This window comes from Wolffia australiana, chromosome 15 (assembly GCF_029677425.1).
Source record: "Wolffia australiana isolate 7733 chromosome 15, ASM2967742v1".
Taxonomy (NCBI): Eukaryota; Viridiplantae; Streptophyta; class Magnoliopsida; order Alismatales; family Araceae; genus Wolffia; species Wolffia australiana.
Window position 1 is genome coordinate 9,375,499 of NC_135849.1, and position 13,306 is coordinate 9,388,804.

At 36.4% G+C, this 13,306-nt stretch overlaps 1 protein-coding gene and 1 long non-coding RNA gene across 2 annotated transcripts; one reads left to right on the forward strand and one right to left on the reverse strand.

Annotated features, from left to right (window-relative positions):
* Window positions 1-896: 896 nt before the first annotated feature.
* LOC144713281 (uncharacterized) lies at window positions 897-2,615 on the reverse strand. The gene is made up of 4 exons (XR_013583991.1): window positions 2,515-2,615; window positions 1,804-1,907; window positions 1,194-1,250; window positions 897-1,032 (listed from the first exon to the last, which is right to left on the reverse strand). It is a non-coding gene; the product is annotated as an uncharacterized LOC144713281 (long non-coding RNA).
* Window positions 2,616-3,501: 886 nt separating this feature from the next.
* LOC144712910 (putative pentatricopeptide repeat-containing protein At3g05240) lies at window positions 3,502-5,647 on the forward strand. Its single transcript, XM_078587304.1, has one exon. It carries the CDS (start codon window positions 3,599-3,601, stop codon window positions 5,285-5,287), a length of 1,689 nt encoding a protein of 562 aa, XP_078443430.1. The 5' UTR covers window positions 3,502-3,598; the 3' UTR covers window positions 5,288-5,647.
* The last annotated feature ends 7,659 nt before the right edge of the window (window positions 5,648-13,306 follow it).

A 13,306-nucleotide genomic window follows, 5' to 3' on the forward strand; every position in this document is an offset into this window, starting at 1 on the left:
GGGATCCCAGGGAGCTACAGAACCTCCACGTGTTTAAGTAGAGGACGCATATCCGCCAATTTTCAAAGACCATCGCCGTTTAAGTTGCAATGGAGCTACGAAACCTCCACGCGTTCAAGCTTAACATTCACTTGAACTGTCAGAACATTTACTGAACACGATTTAGTTGTCATTTAATGATGTGATCTTTGTTGTCTAATTGCCCACAATTTCCGTTCATGTTTGCCATCTCAGTCCCTCTAGCAGTCCATGGCTATGAGGAAATTATGATTAAATGTTTTATATTAAATGAGAGTAACACAAATGACGACTGTTGTGTGATGTTTCCCATCTTTAAGGAAGCCAACACGCTTGGACGAAGGCATTTTGAATCACGCTCAATAATCCATGAATTTCGGCGCTTGTTCGTCCTTCTTGTTCGTCATGGACCAAACCCCAACCATTCCCATTGATTTCTCATTATTTTTTATAGCTCTTATCTTTTTTTTTCATTTCATAACACTCTTTTCCTTAACGTAATGATAATATATTTTCATCATTTTCTTCACTTTATTAAAATCTATAGTTGACCATGACGATCCACATTTCACTAATAAAAAGACATTGTTATCCCAGGACCATGCTAAAGTTGTATCCTCTTTTCATGTCTCTCATTTTTCAATTTCGCATCAGTAAATTTATCCTTGAGTATTAGACTGTATGTGAATTTTCGTGTAGTTTGGAATCGATTGATGATGAAGATGAGAATATATCTTTAGGTGAGAATATGTTCAGCCCTCGCATCTCTTTTGTCCTTCTCATTATTTTCTCTTTTCTCTAATAGGGGACGATGGAATATCAAGTGAACTGTTTGTCTGCATTGAAACCATAACTTAACATTTTAATTTTAAAATTGTGCCTTTCTTCTACAACATTTTATCACTATCACCCGCCAAGATCCGGCGCCGCAGGAGGATCAGCATTGCACAGCAGACTCTTAGCAGGGTATCATGATGGTATTGATCGGTTGCCCACGACGCTATTGTCATGCTTCTGGCAGAAGTGCAAATAATTAAAAACGATATAAATATATAAAGATAATCTAACAAGAAAATTGATACAAAAAATGTCGGTGGATGTGCATGATGCATCCTAGCCAGAATTAAGATCTATCATAAAAAGATCAAGTACACTAAAGATTCACATGAACTAACCTTAGAAATTTTTCTTCTGAGATGATCGACAGAAGATAGAGATCTTAGTTCTCGAACCTACAACGACAGAGAGATAGTGGCATCAACATCAGTAACAATTAACGCGACATTCATGGTTTTTTCTTTAAATGTAGAATAAAAATGAAGGATTATGTGAGATAAGCAACAAAACAAAAGACCATTAAGATGACCGATCTAAATGGGGTTCTCCTCATGTAAAGTGTCAAAAGCTGAAGACCAGATATAAACCAATCAACGCGGAAGCGTGACTCACCCATTAAAACAGATTATATTATGTTCCTTGCTTCTTTAAAATAGAAGCACACAACAAAATATAATATGCACGTTTGGGAAAGAGTTTCTTTACGAGATGTCGATAAAAATGATACATCCTCATTGAAAATACATGAGAAAATCAAAGGGTTCTTCAAAACAAAGAATAAGACAACTACGAGAGAGTGTGTAAACGAATTTTGATTAACTACTTAATCAGAAATTCTCTCAACTGAGCCAAACAGGAGACTACAAACAGGAGCTGATTCATTAGACACCCAACAAAAAAAACCATGAATTTACAGAAAATCGCTTCATTGAAGAAATAAATGACTACCTCATCTTCCTCCTCTTCATCGTCAAGACCCCCCAATTCTACCTCTTCTACGATATCCTTGCCAAAGAAGTCGTACTGCGAAGCGTCAAATCTTGATGAACCTTCTGCGGAGAAAAAATAATCTGTCAAGAAAAGGAAAAAAACTGGAAGAAATTCAAAGTTAACAGCAAAAAATAGTTAAGATTCATCGATGAAAAAATGTGAAGAGGAAGCCCGGTAATGAAGAAATAAAAAATTAAGAGGAAATCAAGACCAGGACGAGACAAATGGATTAGGGCAATCTGTTGAATGAGAATGGAGAGAAAAAGAAGACGTCTCTGAGCAGGTGGCCCTCGCATCCCCAAATGTGAAATAGAAATTCATGATAAGAAATGAGAAATACGCAATTTCAAATCCCCAAATCAAGAAACAAAGAAAACCAAACCCCCCAAAAGAGCAAAATTTCAAACATACTAGGGTAATTCCCGCTATTATCTCGAGGCGATTCCCCGGGCAACCCTAATCTCTCCATCTCCACACCCTACAATCACGCCACGTCGCCGTTCAACAAAATCCCAGAAACCCTAATCCTTGATCTGAGCACCAACCCTCAAGAACATTTCCCGCCGGAGAAAGACTCCGTCTTCAGCCCCAGCGACTCGGATCAACCGGATGAAGAATCAAGAAACTAAAAACCAAGAAACTAAAAACCGTAGCGAAGAAGAAACTGACAATGATTCCACTGCAAATAGCAACAATCCGCCGCCCCTTCTCTCTCACGCCCTTTCTTTTCCCTCTCCACCGTCCCCTCTCTCTCAAACCTGGTTCTGAGCTCTCTCCCGGGTGATTCAACTTGGACAGACTAATCCAACATATTTCTCACTTTCTTCAAATCTGGTTATGACGTGGAATCCACGTGGCTGCCAGGTGGATTCCGCCTAGGTGGACTCCGCTGGAAATCCACCTGGCAGCCACGTGGATTCCACGTCATAGCCGGGCTACGCCGATGGATCAAATAGGGAGTTTGGGCTGTAAAAAAAAAAGTTAAGGCTGGAACGCTGATTTTCAAAAAGTTTGGGATGTACCGTGATATTAACCCTTAAATTTATTAGAATCCTCTGGTAAGATAATCCTTTTATTATTATCCACACGTAAATAAAATTTTACAAAATGTAACAACAAAACTTTTATTTTCGGTGGACTTTGCGTTTATGAGTCCATAATTTATCGGCCAATAAACTAATTGGTACAAACACATTCTCGCAGCCCCTGTCAAGCCTCAACAAATTAGTTGTCAACCTGGATATAAAAAATATCTAAATGTCCCATTTTTCGGTGAATAAATATTTCATTAACTTCTTTAAAATTTCAATCAATACCTTAAATTATAAACTACCTACATGCGAAATAATAAGGCCATAATTTTATTATCATAAAATTTTAAAACATACATCTCATATTAAACAATTGGATCATAACCAAATAATTACTATTATATTATAATTGTATAATAAAATCCGTCAGGGACATCATCCGTGAAGGAATAATCGTCACGTCACCGTCACGGGCTCCGCGTCACCGTCACAAGCCCTCAGATCCGTCACCCTCACCATCACGTCACCGTCACGGTGACGTGTGACATGACGGATGACGACTGACGATCCCTCTATGTCTAGCGCAGCACTTTGAACAAAGCCAAGTCTCGGAGAAAGAGAGTTTCTGAGGGATGTTAGACATCATTCTAGTGAGAGAGCAGTGACTGATGTAGGGGAAGCGATGATCACGATCAAGCTGGAAACTCCGACGGCGAAGAGCAATGGTCAAGAGCAGAGAGACCATCATCTCCCTCCTCGAATCCTGCCGCAGCATGCGAGAGCTGAAGCAAATCCAAGGGTACATGACGATAACAGCGCTAGCGAAGGAAATCATCCCCCTCAGCAGGCTACTCGACTTCTGCACCAACCCCATCAGCGGCGACCTAAACTACGCCCTCTCCCTCTTCCTCCGCATCGATCAGCCCACTGTCTTCATCTGGAACTCCATGATCAAAGCCTTCTCCGCCAGCGCTCGCCCCGCCGAGGCCATCGCCTTGTACAGAGACATGCAGAGCAAGGGCCACAAGCCAGACAACTTTACCTTCCCCTTCGTGCTCCGATCCTGCGCGGCTATCTCCAATCGACGGCTATGCGGCTGCGTCCACAGCTGCGTGGCAAGATCTGGCTACGCCTCGGACATCTACGTCGCCACCAGTTTGATCAGCGGCTACGCCGCCTGCGGAGATCTCGAGTCCGCCGAGGAGGTGTTCGAGGAAATGCCCCGCCGGAATGTTGTAAGCTGGACGGCCATGGTGACGGGCTACGCTGGCGCTGGCCGGTTATCCGACGCCGCCAGACTGCTGAGGGAGATGGGCGTCGCCGGCGTGGAGCCCAACGAGCTGACCATGGCGAGCTTCCTCGCCGCCTGCGCGCAAGCCAGGGACCTGAGCATGGGCCGGTGCGCCGTCGGCCGGGTCCTCCGTCTCGGGCTGGGCTCGAACCCGGCCCTCGCGGCCGCGGTCATCTCCATGTACGCCCGCGGGGGGAGCTTGAGCACATCCCGCAAGGTGTTCGACATAACGCCTCAGAGAAGCGCAGGCCCCTGGAACGCCATGATCTCTGCGTACAGTCTGTGCAAGAGTTGGTCCCAAGTGATGAAGCTCTTCCGAGAGATGCGCGCCCATGGCGTGGCCCCGGATAAGGTGACCGTGTTAACTCTCCTGAGAACGTGCGCGCAGAGAGGAGAGCTGGAGTTTGGAGAAGCTGTCCATGCCTACCTGGAGAAGACGGGTTATGACCAGGAAACCCAGGTGAAGACCTCACTCTCGCAGGTCTACGCCAAGGCCGGAGACGCCGGCGGCGCGCTTAGAGTCTTCCAGAGCTTGCGGAAGAAGGACGTGGTGGCCTGGACTGGGATGATCTCCGGCCTTGGCAGCCATGGCCGTGGGGAAGAAGCCATGGTTCTCTTTGAGAAGATGATGGAAGAAGGGGTTCCCCCCGACGACGTCGCCTTCGTTGCTGTGCTCTCTGCTTGCAGCCACTCCGGATTGGTAGAGGATGGGCGCCGGTACTTCGACGCCATGAACAGTCACGGAATTTCTCCTTCTCTGCAGCATTATGGGTGCTTGGTGGACCTTCTGAGTAGAGCCGGGAGAATCAAGGAAGCGGAGAAGCTCGTTGAGTCCATGCCGAGCAAGCCCAACATCGCGATTTGGAGCGCGATCTTGAGCGGCTGCCGGAACCACGACGAAGACGGCCAGCGGCTGGGGAGGAGAGTGGCCGAGTTGAGTCCTCTGGGGAGTGGGATTTATGCTCTCCTTTCCCATGTTCATGCGGCAGGAGGAAGGTGGGATACGGTGCACAGTCTGTGGGATTTGATGAAACAGAAGAAGATTGAGAAGTTAGTCGCCGTCAGTAGAAACAGTTGGAGGTTGAAACCCGCGGAATCTCCCCGATTGATCACAGGATAGGAAGCAGATGAGATGATGCACATCTATTATATCTTTCGATTTTTCCGGATAAGAATCAGGGAATTCTCCGTTAAGAACCCTAGAAATCACAGATTGCGAAACGGAGAAAGAAGATTGGGCAGGAAACATCAGATCTGCGCCTGCTCGTCTTCCGCCTCGCTATCGGGATCGTGTCCAGGATCGGACTTGGCCATGGCCCCGCGGACGATGTCCAGGAACGGCTTGAAGGCCATCTCCACCGTAAGCCATGCGAAGGCCAAGCTCCCCGCAACCACCAGCGTAGATTTGATTGCATTGCCGCGCTGCTCCTCCCCCATTCTTTCTTTCTCCTTGAGCTCTGAGTTCAAGCTTGTCTGTAATCGATTATTTTATAGAAAGGTTCGTTTGTGCAGAAGACCGATTTACCCCTTTGGAAGTCTTAAGGGCGAAGCTAACGCATCATGGATGGAAAATAATAGGGGGGCCACTTTGACCAAAATTAATACCATTTTAGCTAATTATAATTTTATCGTCAGGTGATGGTAAAGATACTACGTGCAGCAGCAAATTACTGTGGATGAATGAATGGAACAGCAGTATAAGAGTTTTCCCTGGGTATGAAAGACCGTTTTTCGAATCTTGGGTCACTTTTCCGAGTGATGTATAGGGATAAATCGAATAATAGCAAAGTCAAGAAAAATAAGCAATAGAAGTTAGCCAGCTAAAATAAAATTTGTTGTCATAATCCTTGCTGAAAAATTGGTATACGAAAGACCAATAAGAACTTATACTCTTGCAAAATCCATGCAATCAATTGCAACTGATTCATATATCATATTCTTATTACCATCCCGACATTTAAATCTGATTCTTGGCAATTTATTATAACTAAAAGATTTTTATAAATATTTGTATGGGTTTACTAGTCAAAAATTAAGTTAACTCTCTTAATTTAAATATTTATTTGATCCTCATGTTTTTATAAAATAAATATTTGTTTATTGATTATGTTTCCCGGAGATGAGTCATTAAGTTTCGTTATGATTAATTAGTAAAATATTTAGATGAGTTTATGTGCTGTTGATTTATATCAGCAATATATGAGAGACATAATATTTCAAGTCTTTAAGCATTGATATAATATAATCATTAAAATTAATGAAAAATGAACCATCATCAGATATTTTTAGGCAGAGTTTTTAAGAAAATAACATGCACGAAGCTATTTATTTTTATAAATTCTGATTAAAACATGAAGTGGAACACATAATACATGCCTGACTAAAACTTAATGACCCGATAGGGTGATCAATCTACCTCATTGTCAAGTGATAAACCAGAAATTGGGGTTAAAATAGTTCAATATCTATAAATTTCAACAATATATATAATTTTCATATATGCTAAGTAAGGATCAAATCCATCGGGAGAAAGTATTGAATAATTTTGTTAACTTCAATTTCTCTTTTTAACGATTTATATATATATATATATATATGATAATCAAATCTAATTTAATAAAATAAAACTAGAGAAAATTAAATCAAGATCATTCTAAGAGGAAAAGAAAATAATTTTCGTATTTAACCTAATTTTTGAAAAAAAATTATTTTGGGAATCGTAAAAATATTATTAATTATAATTAAATACCTTAGACGGTGCATTGGTAGCATTGGGGAACAGTTGATGTTGGTGGCATGAAGGAAGTGGAATAGATGAAGAATACCACCACTGATTGCGATGTAATTGGTGGCTGGTATGTGCTGACAAGCAATGGAGCGGGTGAGTGGTACAGGTTTACCATCATTGGTGGCTACAGAGATGAAGGTGGATACGCACTGATGAATAGTGTAGTTGGTGGTGGCATGCATGACGGCGAAAACCTTGGCTATCCTCGATGATGATAACCTATGAAAAGGGATCATATGTGAAATCTAAAAAAGCAAAGATCACACTACTTTTTTGTCATGTGCCCAACAAGCTGAGTTGTATTTTCTCTTCACGAGTCTTAATTAGATCGTTTCTCTTTCCTACGCTCTCAAAATGTAAGAATTGAACAAACAAGATTTTGAATGAGCAAACCACTCCAATCATAATTAGAACCAAAATCCAAGGGTGCCTTTTTGCTAAATATGGGGGGAAGGCCTCACCTTTTTTTATAAATAAGATGGTATGGATTGATTGAGGGGAGAGGAACACAACTACCCTTTAAATATTGGCTTGAAGATCTCTAATTGTTAGATATTGTAATTTAAAGTTGAATCATTTTCCATTGTACAATTTCACTCTCCTCCTTAATTTATGTGGCAGATTGTCAGTGTGGCACCAAATTTAGGAAGACTGAATAAAGTCAAAAAATATCCTTAAAAATATTAACTCAATTAAAAATGATAATTTTTTACTCATATAATTATTTTATTTATACATCTAAAGTCATAAAATTCCATAAAATTATAGAAGGGAAAAATAAGAATATCATTCAATAAATATAAATAAGCTTCCAAAATATTTAAATAAGTCCAAAAATATTTATTCTGAATTATAAAGTTACACTCTTTATGAATTTAATCTCAAAAAATTTGATAAATTTATGAGAAAATTGAGAAAAATCAGAATATCATTGTAAAAATATAATAATTCCCTAAAAAAATTTAGACAAATCCAAATTTTCAGATTTCTCAAAATAATTTCTCCTTAAATTAATGAAATAAAATTTTTCTCCAATTCCACAAAATGTAGAAAAATCATTTTAAGATTCAATACCTACATTTCGGATCACTTCAATGAAAATAAGTGCATAAAATACATGAAATTATCATGAAGTCAATTACATATTTATCAAACATGGTTACCACATTTGATGAATTTTGGGTGAGAAAATGATTTCAAATTTTCTATCCTAGCACTCATATATATTAATGTTATTAGTATTAGTGAATATGATTTCTGTTAGTGAGTTGTGAGTTGCAGCAATAAGTGTATTAGTAACAACTACAAAGAAACATAGATAGTGTCTCCAAACTTAGCCTAAGTGAAGATGCATGAGAAGTCCTTGGACCTAAATTTTTGCATTTAAATTCTTCATCATTATATGTTTATTTTTTCAAATATACAAAATTAAGATTTATATAATATATATTTAAAAACTATTAATTAATTATGTTTTCTAGGTCTTGGTGAACAGATGTTTTAGCATGAATTGATCTAAACTTATTCCTAGTTCAGATCCAAAAATTATTTGAAGTACAAGCATTTGATATTGGCCAGTGTGAATTACCATCACACAGATTGATCATATAATATGGTGATCAGTTATATTTTGAGTTCTAAATAAGTTTATAGATAAGGGGACTCTAAAAAAAGCAACGGCAGGAATATGAATAACTAACATGCCAAGAATCACAATATCCTGTAGGAGAACTAAAACCAGATAATATGCAATACTCATAATCATGATCGAGATGTAGAGGCATTATATTCCCCAAATTAAACCATTAAAGTCTCTAATGTGGGTAAGATATTCATATTATTTAAAATGGATGGTTAGAGGCACACATAAATGTGATTATAAAATGATTAATGTAAGGGAAAATAGTTGCCTAAAAATATTGTAAAAAAATAAAATTGAAGAAACAAAAAATGATCTCCTACAAACATGGTCAATCCAAATCTGTAAGAAGTGAAAATTTTATAAAGTCTACGATACTTTAAAAAATCCTGGAATAAATTCAACCTCCGTGTGTATAAAATCTGTAATTTTAAATTTAATTTTGGTTTATATAGATGGAAGATATTTGAATAATTTTGAACTATATTTACCAAGAGATAAGAAGCATTCATCAATATTATAATAAAACAAAGAAAAACCTTGTATATTGATGTTTTATATTAGGAAAATAAACATGAAATTTTAAAAATACTTCCTCTTGTTGATTTACTTAGATTCATGAAATAAAATTAAATATTTGAAGTTGATTTCACAAAAAAATAGTTTTTTAGTGCTTTCATATATTTTTAACTTCCAACATTAATTCATTACTATCTTAGTAGAAATTAAATATAATAAATCTGTGTTATTTTCAAGAATAATATTCCCTATACCCTCAAGCATGATTTTTTTTCAATACTTCCTAAAACTTAAATAATTTCAACATTCCATGTATGCTATTAATTTTATCAATGGCAAAAAATTATTTCGGACCATGGTATTAATATACTCTTAAGATATATGAATTTTGGAGGCAATCCTCACAGTTACTAGCTATTACCAGTCGATGATAATTATCTTCACAGCACATAAGCCAATTACAATAAATTGAAACGAGAAAAATAATTATATTTTATAATAATTTGTAAATAGTAAAATAAGGCAATCTAATGGAAATCAATAACTTGAATGGCAAAAATGGGAAGGAGTCATGAATATGAAGCTGTGAAAATTGGAATTATTTTTTAGATTCAAATTTGATTTAAATTTGGGAAATTAATTTAAGAAAATATTTTAATGTAACACTAATTAATAATGTTTTAATGATAAGCCTATATGAATCTGATCAATGCTTAATTCCAACTTATGAAAATGGTAGAACCCTTGGCTAAACATGAATTTTCTCCCTCCAATGTTACCAATTTTCATGTTATCTGTATCAGTTTAATTTTATTATTAAAGGGATTTGAGATGGTAGTAAAGACACAATCTATATTAAAGTACTAGTTTCACACGCTTAAATTTTTTTAGATGTTTGAAAAAGTTAAAATGGGTAAGAATAGCTTTTCATGGATTTCAAGCTGGGATTATCATCTGATTCAGATTGAATTGCTGATATATTAGTTATTTGTTAAGTTTTAAAATCACACACAATTTTTTTATACACGTACCCAAAATTTATGCATCAAAGTGATTCTGGTGTTATGTTCTAATTTAACTTTCTACGGATTCTGAAATTTAAGTAACTTGGCTCAACCCATATTGATCATCGATTGCTTTATTTTTATTTTAAAGGTATAATTTGATTAGTTTCATCAATGTAGTTTGATGGACTTACGTACTAACTGTTTGCCTCCCATTTAATATCCTTGAACTTTATAAACACTCCATAATTCTCAAAGATGGGGTCAAGATACTTGTATTTAGAATACTCATTTACAAAGTTATAAAATACTTTATGCTAATCAAGAAAGGTTAAAAGTGTGCAGGCATTAATGTGAATCAAGATTAAGTATATTCTAGCTGCTTTACCACTATTATTTAAGGTAGTGTCCATCTTAGCTTTTACACAATTAATTCAGTTGTGGAATTCAGTGGAATCTAGGGATCCTAAAAAGGCATTATTAAGGTCTTTTCACTCTCCCTTGGGGTATGTGTCCCAACCTTCTATGTCATAGAATAACACAATCATGTACAACTCTGCTCCTCTTATTTTAGCTGCATGATAACATGCATATTAGATTCCAATTATTCATGGAGAGTTTCCGCTTTTAGCATGCAGTTGAAATTCTTAACACATTTTTGTAAGTAGGGGGTTTATTGATAAAATTATAATTCATGCACTGATATAATGTATATCATGCTTAGTTTCATCTACATGTTATCATATGATTTTGTGGAATATTTCTTTTTGAGGTGATTCTATAACTTTTTTCTTTGTTATTGATATATTTAAACTTTTTCTATGATTGAATTCACATATACATTTAATACATACCACATTTACTGGTCATTGGATGTACGCAACAATTGGTGCCGACATGAATTTAATGTTTTCATGAGTATAATCAAGTACATGGAACATAAAATTAACAAAGGTAATAGTAATCTTGCGACTTATGTGAAACAAAGAGCAGAAGAATTCCATGTGATTGAAAATGTTAGTTCTAACTCAATGAATGAAAACTTTGAAATGGATATTGAGGTATAAAAAAATACTGAAATATACAATGTGATTACCTAAAAATGTGCAAGGAGAGTAAAATGGTCTAAGAGAGTTTATGTAACTCCGAGTGCATCCAACTCCATATGTGAAGAGTAGAAAAAAAATATAATGGGTAGATTAACAATAAAAAGTAGAGTTGAATAGTACCTATAATACACTTAAATAATCTTTTGAGTTACCATAATTCTTTCCTGAAGCTCTATGATCTTATTTTTCAACTGAAGAGCATGCATAAGACAGTTCAATCCTCATTTATTACTGTCTTTATATCTCCTCCTTTTCTACCGTCACACACATTACGTTCAAGACTATTGTACTACATCCTTCCTATGGATCAACCCATTTATCACTCTACACTTAGTATAGATTATTAAGGAAAAAATAAAAAAGTATCAGTGCGTAAGACAACGCAAAAAACATATTTATTAAAAAAAAAAGAGACACTATATAGGTTTTTTGATATGATTGGTTACAGAGATAAAATCAAATAAAAATATTCAATGAATTTTTTTCCTTGAAATACAGATATTCTCCGGTGTCTAGGGATGTATGGTAATCTGTCACATATTTGACATGCAAAATCCTCCTATTCCTAGACATGCAAAATATCTCACATACTCGAATGTTTGACTTTCAATTGGGTATCACCTTCCTGCAAGGTGGTTGGAATTTATACATCAGCCGCCACCAACTTGCTCGTGAAAAATATTCTAGAATTGATTTATGCATTTTTTACATAATAAAATTTACATGAATGAAGATCGGCAAACTATCTTTTCCTTCCAGTGCTGTCCTTTATATGAATTATTTCCAACCGTGATACTTTATTATGACGGCTACCTTCTCAGCCTTATTGTGTCTCCTTGCAACATGACTACAACTACCCATTGTCAAGAATTCATAATTTCATAATTTTCATCTATAACTCAAGCATACTAGATACATGAAGTTCCTCCTCTTGGTTTGATTTGATGAAATTCATAAATTGATCATTGCTTCTAGATTGTGTTGTAGGAGACCTCAACAATGCCAAAGAATGATGGTAGTTGCAAAATGTACTGAACCACATGTTTCTCTAACATGTGGATGTTGATGTCGCTGATTTTTTAAAGATGTTTATGGACTCGACACACTCACAAATGTATCATTGAGATGTGTATAAATTCATGCTAAACCTTTGAATCCACACTCCAGCTTTAATTTTCTCATTTCCAACAAACTATTGCACCATGTCATCAAGATATGCAGAATCTAGAAAATCCGAAAAACATTACTCCTTGTATCTAGTGAAACATGTTGCAACATCTAGAATATTAATAATTTTTGGATTTGACGAGTTTGGTATGTTGTGCATGTGACTCATCATTACTTTGCGCAAAAGGATTGCTTGGCATAGGTTTATTAAAACATAAGTACAAGTCTATGTACTCAAGTTGAAAGAGAAGTTTTTCTTTGAAGTTGGGGAAATTATCTCTACTCAACACAGAAAATGTAATCCTGACGTGCTTTAATAACAATAATAAAAAAATTATGAATTAAAAAATTAGTATTCTTCTCAAACAAATTTAACTCCATTAAGGAGGATGAGAGCAATAACTCAATGTTAATTTTAATACACAACTGAGTTGTGCACAAAAAATGATAAAGCATAACACAAGTACTTAATTTTCTATATTTAATATGCATTCTTAATTATCCACGCTATTGGGTTCTTGGGCCATGATTTAGGATGTGGAAGATGGCAAAAGGAATAGTAATTACACTTCACATCTAATGATCAAATCACCTTTGTACGGATCAGATCTATGATTTATTGGTTCCTTGTGTGAGATGTGTTGATTTATTCTTACCTCTAGCTTTCAGACATATCCTGGCAACCCTAATTTATCATCCAATGTCGTTGTTACACCCTGAAGAAACCTGGCATGAGTAAAAAAATTTCAAGGCCTTCTTCTCTTTAGACTTGGGGAATTCTATTATATAACACATAAAATTTAAGTAAATCTTCTAGTCTCCAAAACAATATTTATGTATAACCCTTTAGGACATTGTATCAATCTAGTTAAAAACTCCAATTGCCCATTAACTTTTATTGGTCAACCTGATT

Excerpts from the sequence above, each read along its gene's own strand:
- LOC144712910 (XM_078587304.1), top strand. The coding sequence starts at position 3,599 with ATGGTCAAGAGCAGAGAGACCATCATCTCCCTCCTCGAATCCTGCCGC.